The sequence below is a fragment of the Aphelocoma coerulescens genome, chromosome 2 (assembly GCF_041296385.1).
Source record: "Aphelocoma coerulescens isolate FSJ_1873_10779 chromosome 2, UR_Acoe_1.0, whole genome shotgun sequence".
Taxonomy (NCBI): domain Eukaryota; kingdom Metazoa; phylum Chordata; class Aves; order Passeriformes; family Corvidae; genus Aphelocoma; species Aphelocoma coerulescens.
In genome coordinates, this window is record NC_091015.1 from 36,040,594 (window position 1) to 36,062,574 (window position 21,981).

Sequence of the window (21,981 nt, forward strand, 5' to 3'; positions counted from 1 at the left end):
TGCTTTTACCTTCAACATAACTTCTAAATAGGTTTTTTTTCTGGAGGAACCTTTCTACTATAGCACAATTATACATTTACCATTTGTTCAATTTCTGTCTCTGGTAATTAAGGTCTGAAAAACCCAAATTCAAGCTGTTTTAAATATATTGTACATCCTTAAGTAGGTAACTTTAAATTGGTACAGGCTGCTTCAGGAAGACTTTGTTTTCAGGAATTCCATAGACCTCTGAGTTTGTCTTAACTATCAAAGTGATCTTCCTAATCTTTGCCAAGATCTTCTCCAGGATACCATGGTATTTTGGGACTTTGATAATACTTCATAGCATACCAAAAGGAGCCTGTGTGGAACACACTAAACTAAAATAATTGACAAATTAGAAACTCTTTTTTCTTTTCCCCTTCAGTTCATCCAGACAACGGCAAAAAGTTTAACAATATGTTTAGAATCTTGCAGATAGAAGTTGTATCAAATACATTACAATATATGCAATTAATTACATTGAGCTGTATTCCAAGTGATTCCATAAAATATCAAATGAAACCATATCACTAGAGCAACCTTTATACTATCTACAAAATATTTACATTGAAGTCAGCCACCAAATCTGCCTTACCATAGAATGCAAAAAGGCCAGAATAGCACCATATTACAGATATGGAGTCTCAGAGTTATAGAATGGAAAACTGCAACCTTGCTGGTATGTTAATGCATTTTGTAGAGGATGCAGTGGTCCAGATGACACTACCCACACACTGTATAATCAAAAGATACTGAACTGCAATCTTATTCTGGGTCCTTAATCCGGCAAGCTTAATGAAATAGCTTCGGCTCACCATACAGCTCTTTCCTATGCCATCTCCATGATATCTGGCCTATGATGGTCTCCTCTCCCTCTTTCCTATTTTCTCAGAAAAGCTTCAAGACTTAAACTCCACATATGAAAGTTAAATAGTTGAACAAGAAGAATGGGAAAGACATGTTTAGAAGAGAACAAGAATGGAGTCAATCAACGAAAGCATCAAAACGGGGCTCTAACAAGGTAGGAAGGTTTGGTGATCCTGGAAGCACGGAACATTTTTGGAGAGCAGAGAGAAAAACACTTACTATTTTATAAGATGCAAGACAAGCATTAAAAAACTCCTAACCACTGGTATACTGAGAACACTGTTAAGGTGTCCACAAAGGAATGTCACAGCTTCTCCAAACAGAAGGAAAAGAAAATAAGTAAGTGAAGGACAGGGAAGTGGTCACAGCACCAAGTCTGAGAGAGTTCAAGAAGTGTTTGGACAATGCTCTCAGTCACATGGTGTGACTCTTGGGGTGTCCTGTGCAGGGCCAGGAGTTCGATTTCGGTGATCCTTGTGGGTCCCTTCTAACTCAGGATATTCTATGATTTTATGAAGTTGTTTTTCATGGCAAAGAGTCAGAATTCAAAACAACAGAGGAGATGCAAAACAAAAGACAGACTAAGGAAGAATAGAGGAAAGGGTAAGAAAAGACATGGAGAGAGAAGAGGAAATAAATGGCTCAGAACATAAAGTCAAGAGAATTGTAAGGAGATACTGCATAGGGATAGAAAATAAAGAAAGAGGAGAAAAGAAATAAACATCCTGCCAAGAGTAATATCTTGGTGAAGCACAAACAGAACAAAATGCTCTCAAGAGCTTACTCTGGTATCCTCTGTCCAGACAGTGAAATGTAACGAAGAATGTTCTCACAATTCAAAATAGAAGACAAAGGGAAGAAATACAAACACTGTGCCCTCTGATTTGAATTCCATATGTAATTAGTATGCAGAATGAAAATGACCTTGCTTTATCTGACATCAAAAAGTTTTTGGCATATTCATCCCTTGGCACATTTCTTCTCAGTGGCCTCAATATTTTGCCCAACAGACTATTTAGCATTTAGCTATGCTACTGGATTCCCTTAGAACAGAGGCAGAAGCAGACTTCAAATTGCTTACAGATATCACTTTTGTCAAGAAAGAAGAGTGAATTAAAAAAATAAATTACTTGCTGCAAATTACTTGTTCCACTCCACTTACTACCTATCAAATGGTACTTTCCAGGAAAAGCTTCTCTGAACTTGTCATCACCTCAGATGCCTTTCTTTGTGTATGAAGTCAGCATATCTTTTAGGGTGATTATCTCCATAACTTCATAGCAATCCTCCCTCAAATCCAAGAAAGCAGATGTTCAGGAACTTTGAAAAGTTTATACTTTTTTTTAAATTTTTGTTTGTTTGTTTGTTTGTTTTAAATTTCAGATGTTTGTATTTGTCAACCTTGTTCACACTGCAAAAATTTTAGCAAGTGAGAAGACAGTATGGTGTAGTACAGAAAAAATATGTTAAAAAAATACTGAAATGCAGAAACCAGAAATACTACATGCAAATGGCACTGGTGATGGAGATACATAGTGGCTGACATGAAAAGGATATGAATGAGCCATGTTTTAATTTTCAGTATTGTTTTCAGTCTGATGAAATCATCCTTGAAAAGGTACCACTTGTGTTGGACAAACCTTGTGTGTGTGTTAGTATAGAACCTTATTACAGAAACAAGCCTCTAGTGTGTGGGTAAGCATCTGTATGGTGGAATATCATCCAATTATATCACACAGACTGGTTGGTTGATATAATTGCACCAAAAGTCATACCAGAGCTCTGAGGTTTAAAGAACAAGCAAGAAATCACCACGGTAAAATACAACATGTAGAGAGAAGGAAAGAATGGGAGCAGTGAAATGTCTATGAAGAAGAGCTGAGAAGGTGAGGGAGGGACAGTGAAAGAGAAGACTAACACTGTAAAGGCTGGAAATGTGTTCTCTGGACATTAGCAGTTCACTGTTTGCCTGCTGTTTATCATCCTGACTGAAGTCTTTCACTGAATGCTTCCTGCATCTCTTCCTTCTTGTAACATCTGAGGGATGTTGGAGAGATGAGACCTTGGTGTACTGCAGTACAGGGTACAGGCCCTCCATGGTCCAGAGAGGTGTTGGAAAGAGTTGCCTGTATCTAGGGGCCTATGTCTGGTCCCAGGGCAGTAGTTTCTCAATTATTTCAGCTCCTATAAGACTGTGAAATGGGCAGTTGTCTGTTATGACTGAGAACATGGCTATTCTATCATTAAAGATTATTGAACCACAATTTAACAAATGGCTTTGAGCCACTAGGAGCATGAACTGAACTCATTAGTAAAAGGGAAAAGTTTACTGTCCCATTGCTAATTGGCTATAAAATCTGGACTCCTAGAGCAAACTCATTAACAGATGTGATGGATAATTTATAAGGGAGGACTTTAATGGACTTCACGTTTTCTCTAATGACAAAGCAGGATAAGTAGGTGGATATAAGACTTTTCCCCACAAACTGCATGTGCAATGTGTAGGAACAGACTGACTACTCCAGTTGAAGGGTGCAAACATAAACATCTTACAAAATGTTTACATGAACTTTTGTCCCTAGGACTGACAAAGTTATGCTCCTGCTTTCATGATTAAATGCCATGCTATGTTTCAAAGAAAAAAACCTGCAATGTCAAAATGGTTTATGTTCTTCTCATAGATTTTTTTTTTTTCCCAGGAAATACAAAGTTCATGGATCTCATCTTCCAGGACAAAGAAATATACAAGTATTTGCATTTCATTTGTAACAGAAGATATATATTTCTAGAGACTATTCATATTTCTGCTGAGCCATGGATAGATTGAACACCATAAGATTTTTTTTCAGGATTACCCTTCACAGCCTCAAAATCTGAGAGCAATTGTTCATGCTTAACTATCTCCTGCATCAGTAATTCTTTCTCTGGTGAACTAACTACAGGTCTTTGAATTGATGGAGGACTGCTTTAAGACTGATATCCTGTTGGCAAAGCAGATGTGGTGGCATCAGCATTCAAAGGCCTAAGGTAGGCCTTCTGGAGCAGATCAATAGGTAGCATATTCCTAGAGAACACACAACATAAATGCACATATTTTAAAAAATACGAGAAAATATATAAGCTATGAAGCAGCAAAGTATCTTAATAACTATTTGAGAACCTAGGCTTAGTACCACACTAGATTAGAACTTCCTATGGGAAATATATTTACTTTTGAATAAACATTCAACAGAAAGCCTTAATTAAATTTTAGCACCAATTTTTTTTTTCTTGATAAATTTGCATTGCTTCAGGTTAGAATACTGAGAGTGAAAGAAACAGATTTTTAAAATCCTAATAGAAGTGGATAAAGCAAGCTGTAACAGATCTTGGACTGTACAGACTGTTATATCATACAAAATTTTATTTTATTGCACATATAAGCAATTAAATACAAAATTCCTCAATTCACATTGATACTCTTAGCAGCTGTTGCAAAAGTATTCACTGATACGCAGATATTTCTCTCTAATCCTCCACATAAGCCTTGTAGCCACAGAGGGCTTTGTAGAGTCAGCACAAATCAATGCATCTCATTTAATTAATGCTAAAGGGGGAAATAATCTCACACTAATAAGGCAGCAGACAAACTATCCTGACTGCTTGACTGTGCCTAAGGTCTTAACAGTAAACGGACTTGAATTAAGAAGGGTAATACGACCTATATAAAAATGCTGCATCTGTCTGCCATGCGGCTCTGCTTGCCTTCAGTAGGCACACACACACACAACCACTGCTCAGCTTATGTGGGTCATGATTCATAACTGATATATGATGGAGAAAAACTAAATACTGAAGAGTAAATAGTGTAGTTCATAAGCATGACAGCGGCTTGCTTTTAATTTTTTGTCATGAAAATTCCAAGGTACAGTTTAAAGGTAAAATGAAGAGAATCTCTCTCAATTTTTTTCATAAATGCATGGAAACAGATTGTTGGCAGACACGTCATTATCCACAGAACTCTAGTACACTAGTGATGACAGCGATAAAGCTATGAAAAATAACTGCTGCTTTTCTAATTGAAGAAAACCTTTCACACTTGACTAACAAATTAAGTATATGTTTTAATATTTCTCCAATAAAATTACCTATGTAGTATTGAAGAAAAGCAGGAAGCAGAGAAAGGGCAATTTATGTGTCTTCCATTAAGGGAAACAGGTAAACAACAGCTCAGTTACCACTCTTAGCTGATGTCAGCACATCTGCTGACAACTGGAAGCTATTAGTTCTTGCCCACACTCTGCAGAACTGGAATGGCCAAAAAATACCAGTGGCAGAATATTTCAAATGGCTGCTGAATAGTGTAAACTCTTATCAATAAATTTAACTCAAATTTGAAACAAAATATTTTGAAAATAAAAGTCAAAATGTTTGGCATATATATCACAGATGAAAAAAGAAAGAAAGGAAAAAACAAAGCACCTTGTCTCTCTGCAGATGAAACTTAGGTCTACTTTCAGCTGTTTGTTTGGGGGTTTTTTGAAGCACCTCTTAAGCTACAGAAAGCTAAAGACCCTCTGCAGAAGGACTTCTGCCCTCTGCTTCCCAGCATTCTCACCTAGCAGTAAAAACAGATTTAGTTAATTATATTTTGTCGTTACTTTTCTTTTACAGCCACTCCTGTCTTTTTGAGAAACTTGTTTGTACTTGGGGCATTCTAACTGCACCCAAAATTTCAAAAACTAACACAGGAATCCTCTGATGGCTATACTAATTTAGGGTGTTCCTTGTGTCACATCTGTCCTTATCTCCTTGGTGTCTCTGAAACAGTCTGTTAGTTAACTCTTCTCAAATATTTTGAACATGAGATTTGTCAAGCAGGAAAAACAGCCCTGAAGTATTTATTCTTCTGCTCCTGTTTACCTTTCCTTTTCTGAATAAATTAACTGAATTGTGATGATAAGCACACAACATTTTGCAAAACAAACAGCTTATGAATTTTTGGGTACAGCAGAGCAGGTCTGTCTTCTCATTCTGTCCACTCAAAACAACAAGACTTGCAACACCAACCTCTTCATGGTTTCATAAATTTACATTGCAATATTTACTTATAACTTTTGAAAGTCTCACAATTTGAGTTTCTTGTGTCATTTGAATATATCACATAACATATCTTGTGATGTTTTAATAACATCAGTGTGGGTGCAGTTTATCCCTCTTGTCAGATTTAGGGGTTGTTTGCACAGCTGAAGAAGTTCAGTTATCTCCATTTCCCACCTCAGGATTTCATAGTGTCAGAAGACAACAAAAGTTCAAGTAAAAGTTGGATACCAGACAGGAAACATCTTCCCTTAAATGTTGGTCTTGTTTTCTCTCCTAGTGCAAGCTAATTCACCAAATCATATCCTATAAAAACTGCAATTACATAATATTTTACTTGGAAAAGAAGTAACAGACCCACAGGAACTAAGAGTAAAACACATTTCTGAGTAAAACAGAAAACATAGCAGAAAAACCTGATGACACTTTGGATCAGTTATACAAGTAGTGAAAAATCCAGTGAAAAATCAGTCACAAACTGAGTGAAAAAGTATAGCTGTAGGAAAATAAGCATCTATGTTAAAATTTACAAAAATAATCCAAGCAAGATTGAATTATGTGTCAAGTTCTGCTTGAAAAGTAAAATGCAGATTGATGGGAAGCTACAAGGCACTTTTATTTTCCAGCAGGTGGGGTACTATTGTGATACCACAGAAGTCCCTTGTTGATTTGGCATAATACAGCTTTTATGTTTGTTCTTAAAGAGAAAAAACCAAACCAAAACAAAACAAAGAGCACACAGAAACCTAGAGAAGAAGCCAAACTGAAGAACTGTCACACAACAAGGACATGAGAATAACAACAAAAGCATCTTAAATAAATACTGGGAAGATATAAAAATAAGATTTAACTAGCAAAACAGCAGTTTGTATACATCGAAAAAAATTTTAAAAATCATCAGAATGTAATCCATGAATACAAAGCAGTTACTCAGAAAAGGCAGTAAACATAAACTAAAATTAGATTGAAAAGTCTATATTATTTGTTCTAGCTCCCTTGCATCTGCAAAAGTATGCTAAACCTGGAAAAATGCTGAAGGCAGACAATAAATTAGGTAAGCTTTACATAAGCCTATACTATGTGTATGTACAACACCTGTCAATAACAGGATCTTCTGGAAAGGAAAGCAGAAATTTAGTGACGTATTCATTAGCATCAGTTTAAACCTTTATCATCAAAGTCATGTTAGATACTTCATTCCCTGTGTACATGAAATTCCTGTCAAACAATTTTAGGAAAGTAGAGGAATACAGGATTAGCTCAGTATTAATTCCAAGCTTCATCTGCTCACACATTACACCATGGACTAAATTAAGATGTACTGTCCCCCTCAAATTGAACTGATGAGAAGACAGAAACGGGGAGGGGGGTGAGGCGGGGGGTGGTGTGGTGGGGGGTGGTGTGGTGGAATATTGAGGAACCAGACACCTTAATGAACTGGTCTAGAAAGAAAGAATTCAAAAGAAAACACCACATAAAAACAATGGGTTCAGGCTTCCCAATCTACAACAAGTTTAGTAATGACAGGAAAACATTTCCATTTTACAAAGTTTAATGAGACTTCAAATCTCCCATGAGAAAAATGGGATGGAACTGGAGAAAAAAAGCGTACAACAAAGCAATGCTGTATTGTGTTTTTGGAAGGATGCCTGTGAGTGCTAGTAGCATGTAAACAATTGCCCTGGTATAGTAGGAATAACAGTAATACATTGTTAGCAGCTTTTCCACTGGATTATTATCCATTGTGGTCACTGTGAATGTAGGCCACATTCACTGATGAAATATATTGGATCAGAAATTACTATCATGAAGAGAGAGTTATGACAGGGTAAACAATGATGGTTGAGAATATTCTTTTTTTATAATTTTTCATTCCTCTTTGTTTCTTACAATGGAATTGCACCTCAAAATGCACTGCTAGGGCTTGAACGCAGCTACATCCCGACTTGTTCTACACAAGAAAATCGTTCCTAGCAGCAGCATGCTACCTACCACATACAACACCTACAATTTGCTCTTGGACAAGCAGTTTCCTTTTTTTTGATACAAGAGCTGGCAGTCCCCATTCTTCAAGTCATTGAAAAATGATTGGCCATGGGACATCAGTTCCCCTATTTTCCTACATATTGAAGTGCTTTTACAATTTTTCACTTTTCAAAGGTCACTCTGAACTTAATGCTGAAAAAACATGAATTTCTAAAATAGTGTCAAATACTGTTAAATTTTAAAAACCATCAGCAAAGAAATAGGAAAAAGTTTCTGTTCTGTATTTTCTAATGGTGCCTTCAGAACAAATCAGATTATTCCACAACTTTTTTTTTGAGCAGTTTCGGAGGAGATTCCTAATTCTCCCAGGACAACTGCCCAGTCCAGGCATATCTGTGCTCACACAACTGCTGGTCGTTAAAAGCAGACGCTTCTTTTGGTACTACAAAGATAGCAAGTGGTCATGGTCAGGCTGACCAAGTATAGCATATCCTCTTTATACTACCCAGAACAAAACTAGCTCTTTGCAGACCTCATCACTGAGCAAATAGCTGAGAGCAGAATTAAAGAACGTTCTCAGAGTAAAACGATTTGCTGTCCCATGAGAACTTAGGATTTAGACTTTGTCATTCAGATGTGTTTAAATAAACTTACCTTTCAAGTATGAGTTATCTACAGCAAAAGATGATTTTGAATAAAAAAAAAGGGACAAAATTCTCCATGAAATTATCTTCCAGCTTTGCTTTGAGGAATGTAGCTGAATGCTCACTTTTCCAACAAATAACAAAGATGTGCTAACGCCTTGACTTGATTTGATAGATTGAATTTCTAGTTTATCAAATCTCTAAACTGGAATTAATAGCATGAATTAAAATCTCCTCATTTAATTTAATTTCTTTGATTAGCTATTTCAAATATAGCCAACTAAATAAATGAAATTTCTGTTATCTTAATTTAACATTAGAGAGTAGAACATATGTGAATTAAACTCACATTGACCTTTTAATGGCACTAACACACAGTTTTTTCATACCAATTGTTCAGATACAGGTTTGCACCACAAGCAGGAAAAAAATGAACACAAAAACTCCAGTGATGTCAATTAGCACATTTCTGGCTCACTGAAAACCAGAAACTGCCAGTTTTGACCCTAATGCTACAGATGCATCCCCTTTAGGAAGGAACACTCTTCTTTCCTGGAGCAATGAAAATACAAAGAATATAAAGTTTTTAACCATGCTAGTTTTACACATGACAGATTTACACACAGAAAAAGTGCTGTGTGCTGTTGAACTCAGGTCAATGCATGCCTGTTTGCTAAAGCGCTGAAGAGCAAATGGTAGAGATAAGGCTATATAAGGAGTTTAAAGAATCTGTGGAATTTCAGCCTTTCCAAAATAGTCCTGTGCTTGTTAAATTTTTGAGAATTTGCCCCTTCTAAATGGCTTTATTCTCAATTTTCTAGGTACAGTTATCAGGAAAAAGAACAATATTTTAATTTTTTCAATTAAAATACCTAATTAGTAGCTTACCATGATTTTACTTAATGCTACAATTTTAAAAGTCAGCAAAAATATGTGCTGGGTTTGAAGGTATCTTGTGATAAAAGCAGCCTAACCAATAAATATTAATCTCCTAATTCTACTTGTATACATGTAATGTTAAATTTAAATAAAGCACATAAGTAAACAGATGAAAGAAAATAGGCTTGTAAATACCATGACTGTTGCATCGTGAGGTTTCCACAAGTCGATTGTTTTGGTCGTAGCATGCCATGGCCTGGTAACGATAGCCTTGTCCACATTCCTTAACGTCTCCTTGTACCTTCATTCCCAGCAATACTTCTGTCTTACCCTCTGGTAAAATACAGTCTGACCAATTTCCCACAGACTGAGCACTATACTTGTCACATGGACAAAACTGATTCTCAATCAGAGGATACAACTGAGAATTTCTGCATTTGTCCTTTTTCTTACTTTTTCCTAGAAAGAAAAAATAGTTATTTTAGCAAGTTTGTATCAGTTTACAGCTTATCTCCCAAATATTTCATTTAGACTTCTGTAAAAAGTGCTTGCAACCACATACACATGCCTAATACTAGTTACATTAATCTTTATTAAGTTAGGTTATTGACTTGAATTTCTAAAGTAGTGGATACCTACAATTTGCACAAAGGCAATGTCTTTTTTAAAAAGAAGATGTAATTTATATTTATCTTGGATAAAAATGTTTGGGGAGTAAAGTTTGAAAAAGTTAGCAATTAAACAAACACACCCTTTTCCTCCTATTTCATCAGCAGTGTGCAGTTCAATAACAAGATTTCTATCTGGATCAAGCTTTTTCAAGTTGAATGAAATTGCAGAAGGAAGAAACATGCATCTTTGCTACAATAGCACCTTCTTTTAAAATGTCAAAATTATTTAATTTAATCATCTGTTATCGTACATTTGTTCATAATTACCATTCTTCCCCTCTAACAGAATAAGCTCCTTCTCTGGATTTGTTTCCATTCAATTCTGTTCTTGTTTTCTTTCCTAAACTGGAGCATAGCCATCCGCTCAATTTCCCCTTCCCATTAAATCTATTTAAATCTTCTCTTTGGTAAAGTTTGCTTAGTTTTCTTTCCATGCCAGACAGTTCCTATAAATTAATGTAGTAGTCCTTGCAAAAGTAGTTGTTGTTACTAAGTAGTATCTAAGAAGTTGTTACTTAGATAATACTGTAAATTAATATTCTGTATTTTTGGTGCAAAACCAATACATGTAGCATTTTCCTTGCTATTCAAAACAAGGCACTGGACACAACTTTGCAGCATCCTTAGTTCTTGTATTTACTACTGCTTTCATTTAGAATAGAAAGTGGGTACCTGGAAAAAAGTTTATCATCCTTTTGACAACACAACTCCTTACTAAATGTATGCTTCTCCTCTGGAAGTATTTACTGGGAATAATTATGAATTTGCTCCAAGTCAAGCATTACAAGTTAGTCTGCTTAACACATTGCCACAGAGAACACACCACAGCACACATCACAGAGTTAGCAAGTTCAAATGGGTAACTTAAATGAGGACAGGAAGTATCACAAAGTGTTAATGATGTGGTAGGAGAATATGTCCTTTCTTGGTCTGTTTTTAAAATACGGAAAAATGCTGTTAGTCAGTTCTGTTCATTTTTTTCATTGTGGAAGCAAACCTGACATAAAGTTTACTGGAATTATTAGTCACAGTGAGGCTTCCTTAAGATCATGAATTATTCATTGTCCACTGGTTTTCTGATTTGCAGGGGGATAGAGATGGGGATAGGGTTTGGATCCTATCACATTCTTTCAGAAGCTGCTAATGGGCACCCCCCTTAGCTGCTTTCCTTCACCACAGACAATACGGACTAATTGGCAAAGAGCGCTGTGACAGAGCCTAAGCCTCACTCTTGAGCTTTCAATTATAATTTAGAAGCAAAGCATGTTTTTTTTTTTTCTCTTCACTTTATGCAGAAGAAAAAACAATTTCAAAAAACTCCCCCAACAAAACAACAGATTAAAAAGAAGTTGAAGAGAAAAATGTTTCAAAGTGAAACAGTGTCCATTATGTAGAACTAGGACAAGTCTGCGGTGAGGGCATCACTGGTAAATCTTTTTATTCTGCTAAGTAAAACCTAAAAGACACAAAATAAGAGCACAAATAAGGACACAAAATTGTCTCAAGAAATAAGGCAGAAAATTAAGCATATTGCCTCATGTGGTCTGTGGTGCTGAATGTAGACAATGGAAGAATGGCAAAAGAAAGAACTCGGAGAGCCAACATTCAGCCAGAGAAAGGACTGGCTTAATCACAAATCTGACATTCAAGACTGCAGCTAAGTTCAAAAGAGGTAAACAAAAGCTTAAGGCTGAAAATGGTAATCTATAGCAAAATGCTGAAAGCACTCAGCTGCCATAGTAATTCTAAATGCACTAAAAAACACCATCAGAGAGGGAAGTCCACTTTAGCCGAGACCAAATGTGGGAAGAGGAAGACAAGTGGGCTAACATCTGATCATGTTAAGGTGAGATGATTGCTGACTTGTCTGTCAAAAAAACCCACACAAACAAACAAATAAACAACCCCAACAGAACAACAACAAAAAAATCCTACTATGTGCACTATATTTAGGAAAAAAATGGCATTTTTCTATGTTCTCCTATCTTCTTTCTAGCCACTTACCCATATCAAGAGTCTCTGACATATGGCACGAGTTTTTACTCCTGGGTATTGCTCCACCAACAGCATATAGAGCATGACACTGCATCTGGTTTCTGCCACTATGACATTTGTCATAAGGGAACCTCAGAAGTCCTCAGGTTTTAAACAAAACAGTATCAATAATTAATAAAAGAGACATTATTTTGCTTGTTACTCTTACCAACAAGAGTGCGTTTTCTTGTCCTGACTCCTCCACAGTCCCCATTACAGGGAGAAAATTTTGACCAGTTCGTAAACTGACAGTCATCTTGGCAGGGAATCTGGCACATCTGTGTTAAGGGTGGTAATGGGCCAGAGTATTTAAGGCACTCACTGATGTCAGCTGGTCCTCCATCTTGTCTGCGACAAGTAATTGCTGGAAGCAAAAAGAGGTGGCGTCTAATTCAGCATTTTTTTAATGAATGTCTCTATTCAGTTAAGTAAAGATTACAATATTCTACTGGAAAATCACACTGAAAGCCCAGAATACCTATACAACAACTTAATACTTGCCACCAGTTTTACCTTGAATGAATACATTTGACATTTCTCACTTTTTACAGATTCTGTATAAAATAATTTATCAGGACTTACCAGGAAAAAAAATTGCAGAAAACTGTAAATATTATAAAGGTTGTACCATGTTATCCACACCTGCTATACCACTTTACACATTATCCTTTTTCCTACTGACATAGCCTACATCTCAGACATTAAAAAACTTGCAACACCGTCTTAAGTAACTTAATTGTATGTTATAAAGTTTTACCAGCAGATTGAATTTTAGAAAGATGGATAGACATAAAATTTAGAAGCATATTTGAGTTCTGGATACCACTTAAGCCTTTACAGAAGTATTGCTGCCTGATGTTCTTCAGCAATTTTTAGTCTTGGAAAAGGTTTAAAGAATACAGCATTCTTTCCTAGGGAAGGATCATCAGCCAATAGGGGTACAACTTTATAGAACAGGATAGCCATGTCCTGAATAAAAGCTTCTTACTTAAGAAGAAAAACAAATTCCTTAAGTAAGGAGTAGGAGTTGGAACATAAGGATTTACAAAGAATAGGGAGGGCTGTTTCATTAATATAGTCTTTAACAACCACAGAATGGTTAATGTTAAGGGATTACTGGAGGTCCCTGCTCAAGCAGGGTCCCCTAGCGCACATGGCACAGAATTGCACCCAGAAAGCTTTTGAATACCTCCAGGGAAGGAGGCTCCACAACTTCTCTGTGCAATCTGTTCCAGTGCTCAGTCATCCTCACAGTAAAAAATTTCTTCTTCATGTTCAGGTGAAACGTTCTGTGCTTCAGTTTCTGCCTGTTGTCTCTTGTCCATGCTACTCCTTGGCGCCACCAAGAAGAACCTGGCTCTGTCATTTTCACATCCTCCCTTCAAATACTTATACAAATTGATATGATCCCCTCTCAATCTCCTCAAGGCTGAACAGGCCCAGCTCCCTCAGCCTTTCCTCAAAAGAGAAATGCTCCAGTCCCTTAATCGTCTTTGTTACCCTCAGCTGGATCTGCTCCAGAAGTTCCATGTCTCTCTTGTATTGAGGAGCCCAGAACTGGACTCCAGGTGCAGACTCACCAGGACTGAGCAGAGGGGCAGGATCATCTCCCTCAACCTGCTGGCAATGCTCTTGCTAATGCATCCCAGGATACCACTGGCCTCCTTGGCCATAAAGGGCATCGCTGGCTCATGGAAAACTCATTGTCCACTAGGACCCCCAGGTCCTTCTCCCCAGAGCTGCTCTCCAGCAGGTCAGTCCTAGCCTATGCTGGTGCATGGGGTTATTCCTCTCCAGGTCCAGGACCCTGCACTTGCCCTTGTTTTATATCAGATGGTTCTTCTCTGCCCATCTCTCCAAACTCTCTGGATCCTTCTGAAAGGCTACACAGACCTCTGGGGTATCAAACACTCATCCCAGTTTTGTATCACCAGCAAACTTGCTGAGGAGGCTCTCTACCCCTCCATCAAAGTCAACAATGCTCTATAATTTTTTCTGAAGTATATTTTTTTTACGCATGGTTACTTATCTATTCTATCCTAAGCTCAATAAACCTAACTTTAGGTCCTTCCCCAAAACAACATAAGACTTATTATACAGCAACAAGATAGGAAACTTCTAGTTGTTTGTTCACACAATGGAATTATATTTATGCTTCTTGGCATCTGACAGCACTCAGTAGATGCGGTAGCTCAAGACTGTAAAATAATTTGGGTCACCTATTGTTGCAGTAGCATTGCATCCAAATATTCTGTATACATATGAAGGAATATAGCTTTTTATATTATACTCCATAATTTAAGCATAGCTCTTTAATTGTTCTGACAATAATTTCTTTGTTAGCATGTACTGAAAAAAAAAATCAAGTTCAACTGTTGGAGAAAAGCAGAGTTTGATAATAAATAAAAGAGAAAACCGCCCATGAGTGGGCAAGAAGAGGGACAGGTGCCCAACTCTGCTCTCTGGTGACCATTGACAGGACACAAGGGAATGGTCTGAAGCTGTGTCAGGGGTGTTAGTTTAGACATAAGGAAAGGGTTCTTCACACAGTTGGGAACTGGAAGAGGCTTCCCAGGGAAGTGGTCACAGCACCAAGCCTGACAGAGTTCAAGAAGCATTTGGACAACACTCTCAGGTACATGGTGTGGCTCTTGGGGCTGTCCTGTGCAGGGCCAGATATTGGACTTCGATGATCCTTGTGGGTCCCTTCCAACTCAGGATATTCTATGATTCTATAACTATTTCCTCCAGGAGGAAAAAAGGAAGCATAGTTGTCATGGTTTAGTATAGTTTGGGTTTTTAGTAAAGAGGGCTTCAGCCACGGAAGTGATTCTCTTGCAAAGTGGTGCTTACAGCTTCCTCTATGACCTGACAGAACCAATCAACTGGCTAGTTTGAATATCGGCAACTTTTTAAAGCCACTTAAGAAGCTTGACACGCCTCTGTGATCCACATTTAAGAATGAACAGACCCCGGGAAAGCTCTCTTGCTTCCAGCTTTCAGACAGGTAACTGGGGGGCTGCAGGCAGCCCAGCGGGGCCGGGCCGGGCCCTCCCGCGGCCCTGCTCCATGCGGGCCGGCCCCCGCCACAGCCCTGTTCTGTGCAGGCAGCCCCCTGCTCCATGCGGGCCGGCCCCCGCCACAGCCCTGTTCTGTGCAGGCAGCCCCCTGCTCCATGCGGGCCGGCCCCCGCCACAGCCCTGTTCTGTGCAGGCAGCCCCCTGCTCCATGCGGGCCGGCCCCCGCCACAGCCCTGCTCTGTGCAGGCAGCCCTCTGCTCCATACGGGCCGGCCCCCGCCACAGCCCTGCTCTGTGCAGGCGGCCCCCGCCACAGCCCTGCTCTGTGCAGGCAGCCCTCTGCTCCATGCGGGCCGGCCCCCGCCACAGCCCTGCTCTGTGCAGGCAGCCCTCTGCTCCATGCGGGCCGGCCCCCGCCACAGCCCTGCTCTGTGCAGGCCGGCCCTCAGCCAGTGCGGCCGAAATTCATCTGAGGCCACTGCCCAGAAAAGATGATGTGGCCAACAGCGAGAGGCGAATTCCAGCTGCAAGGCCCGGGTGAGATGAACCCTTTTGGTGTTGTAAGTTTCCTCTAGAACGGATGAAGCCTGCAGACATCAATCCTCTCCTGAGTCAGAGGAAAGGTGAAGGCATGTGAAGAAAATATCATAAAGACACTTAAGTCAGTGAAGAAGGGCTGAAACCCTGAGAGAAGAGAAAGAGAAGATGCTTCAAACCTAGGAGCTATAATTCTGTTGTAAAGCTATGGTGATGGACTATGATACATCAGAGTACCCGTCGTAATTTCATGAAAGCATGGGGGGGTGAAGCGTTCAAACTGCAATTGCGAGCAAAAGCACAATGTGCTGAAATAAGCAAATGTTGAAGTAGCTGTAATTTGATGAGAAGCTTGAACAGAGATAGATGAAAGTGATGATTACCCTTGCTCCCAGGCAAGGAGAAGACCTCTGTTCCTGGGGATGAAGATGCTCCCAGAGATAGGTGAAGAGAACCTTTGTTTCTGAACAGCTCATCCTTAAAATGGAACCCCATTAGCTAAAGATTGGACCCTCGAAAACAGTTGTGGGAAAGCTGTAAGTCGAGGGAAGGGACTTTCACATGCAAGCAGAGAACCAACCTGGGCAGCTGTCTTGCTGTGACATTGAAGCCACAAGAGAACTGTTTCTTATGGAGATGTCTCCATAGCATGAGCAAGAGAGACTCCTCTCCCTAAGTGAACTGAAAAAGGTTATTATAGAGGTGGTAAACTGACTGAGAATCTTAAGGGTTGTCTTTTTATGTTGTCAGTGGGAGAGGGGAGAAAGGTAGGGGGAAGAGAAGTGTTCTGAAGGCTTAGTCTGACTTTTTTTCTTTCTTTTAGGTCTGTTAATAAACTTCTTTATATTCTTTTAAGTTTTGTGTCTGCTTTGCTTTCTCCTAAATCTTATCTCACAGAAGGAAAATAAGTAAGTAATAGATATTTTGAACCAAACCGCTACATTTAATTGGTGTTTCTGCCCGGTTTACGAACTGAACCCTCTACAACAGTTCAGGAAACTTTTTTTTTTAGATTGCTTTGAGGTAATTGTAATGGTCTAGTGACCTGTGATTTCTTAAAAAAGCTTTTTAGTTTGACAGTTCTAAACTAAATTTCTGCCTCATGAAGACTGTAGGAAGCTGAACTTGACCCGTATGTTCCATTTCAAGTCCTTGTGCCTACTAAAATATGTCCAAAGGTCCCAAGGGAACTGTTTTTGCCACACGTTTGTGGTAAAACACTGAAAAGGAGGGGGGCGTGTTTTTCCTGAGATACTAAGCAAACAACTTCCCTGATCCTTGACTGCCCTTTGGAGCAGGGCTGCCAGCACTGTTTGTAATAGGCTCAGCACTGCATTAAGTTGTGCTTATTGTGACCAGCTGCACACTGTCTAATACAATTATTCTGTCAAATCCTATTATTTTTAGTGTAGTTTATATGAGGAAATATTTTTTTCAGACATAGGTCTAGTGATTCAGTGAGAAAAATCGAATATCTAAAAATTGAAAATCCATACTATGGGATTTCTAAGATTACACAAATATTTTAGAAAAACACAAGTCAAACCCCTATCTTCCAATAAAAGCCGAGGCTATAGCTTTGGATTCTTGTGAGATACAATTCTCTGCTAATAGCACACATCAATTTCCTTAAGGTAAAAACATAGTTCAGACTAGTTTCGCCATGTGGAAATTCACAGAGGTCAAACCTAAATCCTCTGTCTTGAGTTTGACCTTGCTATGTGCACACATCAGCAAAACTAATTGCATTATCTTCACTGCATTCTCAGTTAGATACAGGCCACCATTTTCAGCAATGAAAACTATACTTGGCCAAGGGCTAAAAGACAGTCGACTAATTAGCCAATATCCTTTAATAAATTTCTTTGAAAGTTTAATACTCATTTTACATGCTGCCTCTCCATCTAGTCCTTTGATAGGACAGTAAACATTGTCCACCAAACAACATTCTTTCTTTCTAGCTAAATTTGGTTTCTATAAAGCTAGTATTCATTCCCTCATCTTTCCTAGTTATTAAATATTACTCCATGAGCATATATCCACTCTGCCATGATTTTTTTCAGACTCATATTAATGCATCTAATTTACATCAGGCAGACTCAGGTGAAAAGCTCCCCTGAGGATTAACACTTTGGTTTTTTTCCAGATTAACTGTCAGTTGTACCGTAGCAATCAAAGCAGGAAAACTCTTCATTCTCAAGACCTAAATATTTCACCTTAATAACAACACAAATTAGAGGACAGCTTGGCATACTAAATCAATTCCCAAACCTTAATTTTCACAGTGCCTGTCCATAACTATTCATGCTACTTCTAGTTGACAAGACCTGGATGATTCATTCTGTGTTCTGTTTTCCTATTGTTATTTTCCAGATTCAGGTATCATTGTGAAAGGTTTATACTCCTTGTAACTGCTGAAAAGTGGGTATTTTCCATTATTAGAAGCAGGGATTTTGACAACCCTATACAGTCCATTAATACACTCTTTTGGCCAGCTATCTTGACACCTGAAATGCTCTCACTGTTAGAGGAGTTACTTTTTCCACTCACAAGCTAATCTGGGCAAACTCATCCCCTGCCTCTTTGATCAAACCTATGGTTTTTTAATTACATTCTGTAGAAGTTGATTAACTCACTATAGAGAGAAGTGTCTTCAACTACATAAAGCTATACCATACCAGGCTAATTATTTTGCTTATACAACCACATTATATTTATTACAGACATTAGCAGTAAGTGGAAAGAGCATGGTTCCTCCATTACTGAATTAAACACTGAGTTATTAAGTGAAAACATAAACCAAGAGTACAGCTAACAGAAAAATCAAATTTAACATGGAAACCATGTTCTGGTATTTAACAACTATTAGCTCCCAGAAGAAAGGTGCGAAATAAATAGCAGTCTAAATTTAATAGACAAGGGACTTTGATGTAATTAAAACTTTATCGGATAGCATTGTTTCCACCAAGTCCCCACAGGAGACTACAGGCTAATATATTTCTTGTTGGCATAATGAAACACTGAGACTGTATTTCAGCAAGTCATGTCATGTGTGAGTTTATATAAAAACCTTTCCAGTGCTACCATCATTAGCATCCTTCACTGACATTTCACTGAGATATGAAATTCAGTGAATCTTGTACCTAAAAATTTCTTTATAAATAAAGGTGCTCTATTGTCCTTTCTTTAACAACACACTTGTGATACCATTTTTTCAATTGTTAAGTGTTTTTAACAACAAAAATATTCTTTTTCAATTCTAGAAAACAAGAATTATTTCAGCACACTACCTTTTCTTATGCTTTCTATATATGTTGTCTCAGCTATGATTTCATCTGTTTATTTCTTTCTTTGTGGGACACAGCAGACTAGACACAGTGTGACAAAATGTTCCTACCATGAAGTACTTTAGGAAGGAGCACGTGTCCATAATATTGTGAAAATACAAGCCTGAGTGTTCTTTATGTTCCAAAGACAATAACAATGTATTTCTGCTAAATAAAGTTGTCTGGAGATTGTGGCTCTTTTTTTTTTTTGCAAATAAAAAATTAACTTCTTATGTAAACACTGCTTTTGAGCAGTTGTCCAAATTCTTACTTATGACTACTGAAGATGATCACTGTACTTTGCTAAAATACAAACTAGGCAATAGAGCACTCTCATCTGTTAAGTCTCAATAATATTAAAATAGTAGTTTATAGCTCCACGATCTTGTGCTTTCAGTAAGGGCATGAAACACCCACAACAGCAAAGTCCCCTGCCTCCCTAAGCGATGCCTGGAGAGGGAGGCTGCTGTCCCTGTTTAGCTATGGAGCAAGAAAAGTGCTTTTGACCACTTGTTCTGCCTTTGAGCCTCCCCATGGCTCAAACAAGCCTGCAAGGCTTCTCTGTGTGCTCATGGCCATCCTGGGAAGCTTTCTCACATTCCTTTGTCTTTCAAATAACTACATACACCCTGTGAATAAAGAATAGTGAGAGCTCGAGACCAGGTCTTTAATAAAGGCCAATTCCCAGTGACATCAAGCACAGCTATTCAGGTATTCTCTCTGTCAGGTTACTTTAACTTCTATTTAAATTTACAATTAACCTTCCTCTTGCTATTATGGAATATCCTGACAGATTTTGCAATTTTCATCCCATGTCTCCTGCAAAACTCTGAGGAAGATTCATGGTGGCAAGGACTGCAGGCTGTGCATCCTTCTGCAAATCTCTTTTTGGTCACTGGGATGGCCCATACCATGTGCATCCATCCATATACATCATGACGTGATCAGGCTACCGCAGTTTGGGCACTCAAGCTTCTCATCTGCTACATGTCCTCTTCACTACCATTGGGATGCAGCCCAAGAAGCCCTACTTCAATTTGCGGGAGCTACTCGCAAAACAAGTTTTAGTCTTTCTTAGGTTTTCCTTTACAATTCTAAAGGGATTTGAGCTGTATTTCTAAGTCCCTTCACACGTCACTGAAGCTGAGATCTACTATCACAGATTAAGGTATGAGTATAACATAACATATACCTGCCTAAGTTGTTCACAATTTCAAACTTCATTTTTCTATCTCATTGAGCAGACTACTATTCTGAAGTTAGATTTATGTACTAATAAATGTTGGCCTTAAAAATACAGAGTGGTATCTCTTAGCACACCCCAGCTGAAGCAGATTCTTCTCACCATGACAGTCCAAATCCCCATCAAATATCAGTAGCTTGGGTTTATTAAGCATTTATTCTCTTGTTCTAGTTTTTGGCTGGTAGTTGTTTTTTTAATTTTTATTTTCTTTGGGGGGGAGGGTAGTATTTTGTATTTGCCACCACTGTGCCTCTCTCATGAATTTCAGGTGGCTCATCAATACATCTGATCAAATTAGGTCTTGTTAGTTGAGAAACAGCTGATGAAAATAAACACAACATAAATGTTGTTGCAGTAAAATATAGCTTTTCTCTGTATTTTGTTTTCTTGTTGGGTAGGTTAAAAGGAGGTTTCAAATTCCTTGCTGATGCACACACATCATCTCCTCTTGAGGGTTTTGAACAAAAGACTGATGTCTTAAGTTGCTTCAGCTCTGTAATACATTCCTGCCCTGCTTATCCACTGTTAAAGGGCATTTTTTCAGTGATAACAAATTCAGATTTTCATTCATCATAGGAATTCAACATGATTGCTATGATCACCAGCCTTCTTCATACAGTTCATGACTACAGCAATGAATTTTCTGCTCAGTATTAAGTGCTATTTTACTGTGCTTAGGATTAGATATAAATACTTGCCCATTATTTGCATGAATAGCTAACAATTTTTTAAAAGCATTTCTAAAGAAAATCTTTTTTTTAAAAAAAAACCCAGAAACCACCAAATCCTTTTATTCTCTTTCCTCTGCATTGACCCAAGTTACAGTTTTATGACATTCATTTAAACTGACATGATTTGTAAAAAAACCTTCATTATACAAGACAGATAGAAACAAAGTTGTCTTTAACAATGAATCACAATTCTAACTTTATGATTCACCCAAGTATCTCTTCTGCCAAGAAAGACTAAATGTGATAAAAAAGCTGAAGGATGGAAGTGCAAATAGTAAAGTTGTGACAGAAAGCAAGGGATGCATATGCTCTAGTTACTCACAGGCTCTTAAGATCAGACACATAAGCAGTCATTTTTAATGATTTCTAACTTCTAATCTTTCCTTCAGATTTAATTGTCTTTCTAACTAAAATATTAACAGTAACAGACTATTTTGTTCAAAATAAACTGCTAATGAATGCATGGTCAGATGTACCTTTTCCTTGGTGTACATTCCTATTCTTTCTCATTTAACACATTTGCTGATAATCTATGTGTTACAGTGGTTGTGCGTGGGCAATCAGGTCAGAAATAGGACAAGCTGATAGCAATGGCAATATCCCCTTGCACTGAAAAAGAGGAATTCAGAACTCTTTCCACACAGACGAATGGAATTACTTGCTCTACTGAGTATCAACACAAAATGAAAGGACAATGCACGGGAAACCAAAGGGCAGAGATTACTTCTACAAAATTATTATTTCGCTTTGTCATCAAAAGCAAACTAGCACAAATGGATGAATGTGTGATTTCTGCAATCATGAGCACCAGAAACTTGAAAGAGAACTCTTTCTCAATTGAAAAAGAAATGGTGGTATGTCATCAATTTTCACAGTCAATATTTGTATAGAAATCACAAACAGTTTAAATGTACTGTTCAAAATATCTGTATTACAGCAGCAAT

At 38.0% G+C, this 21,981-nt stretch overlaps 1 protein-coding gene across 7 annotated transcripts in view; it reads right to left on the reverse strand.

Annotated features, from left to right (window-relative positions):
- Positions 1 to 21,981, reverse strand: part of LOC138106437 (thrombospondin type-1 domain-containing protein 7A-like) — a 285,545-nt gene that overhangs the window by 33,907 nt on the left and 229,657 nt on the right. For all 7 annotated transcript variants that reach the window (XM_069007028.1, XM_069007027.1, XM_069007030.1 and 4 more), the window contains 2 exons: positions 12,351 to 12,545; positions 9,672 to 9,935 (listed from right to left, as the gene is read on the reverse strand). In XM_069007028.1, coding sequence (XP_068863129.1) covers positions 9,672 to 9,935; positions 12,351 to 12,545 — 459 coding nt within the window. The remainder of the gene's footprint in view (positions 1 to 9,671; positions 9,936 to 12,350; positions 12,546 to 21,981) is intronic.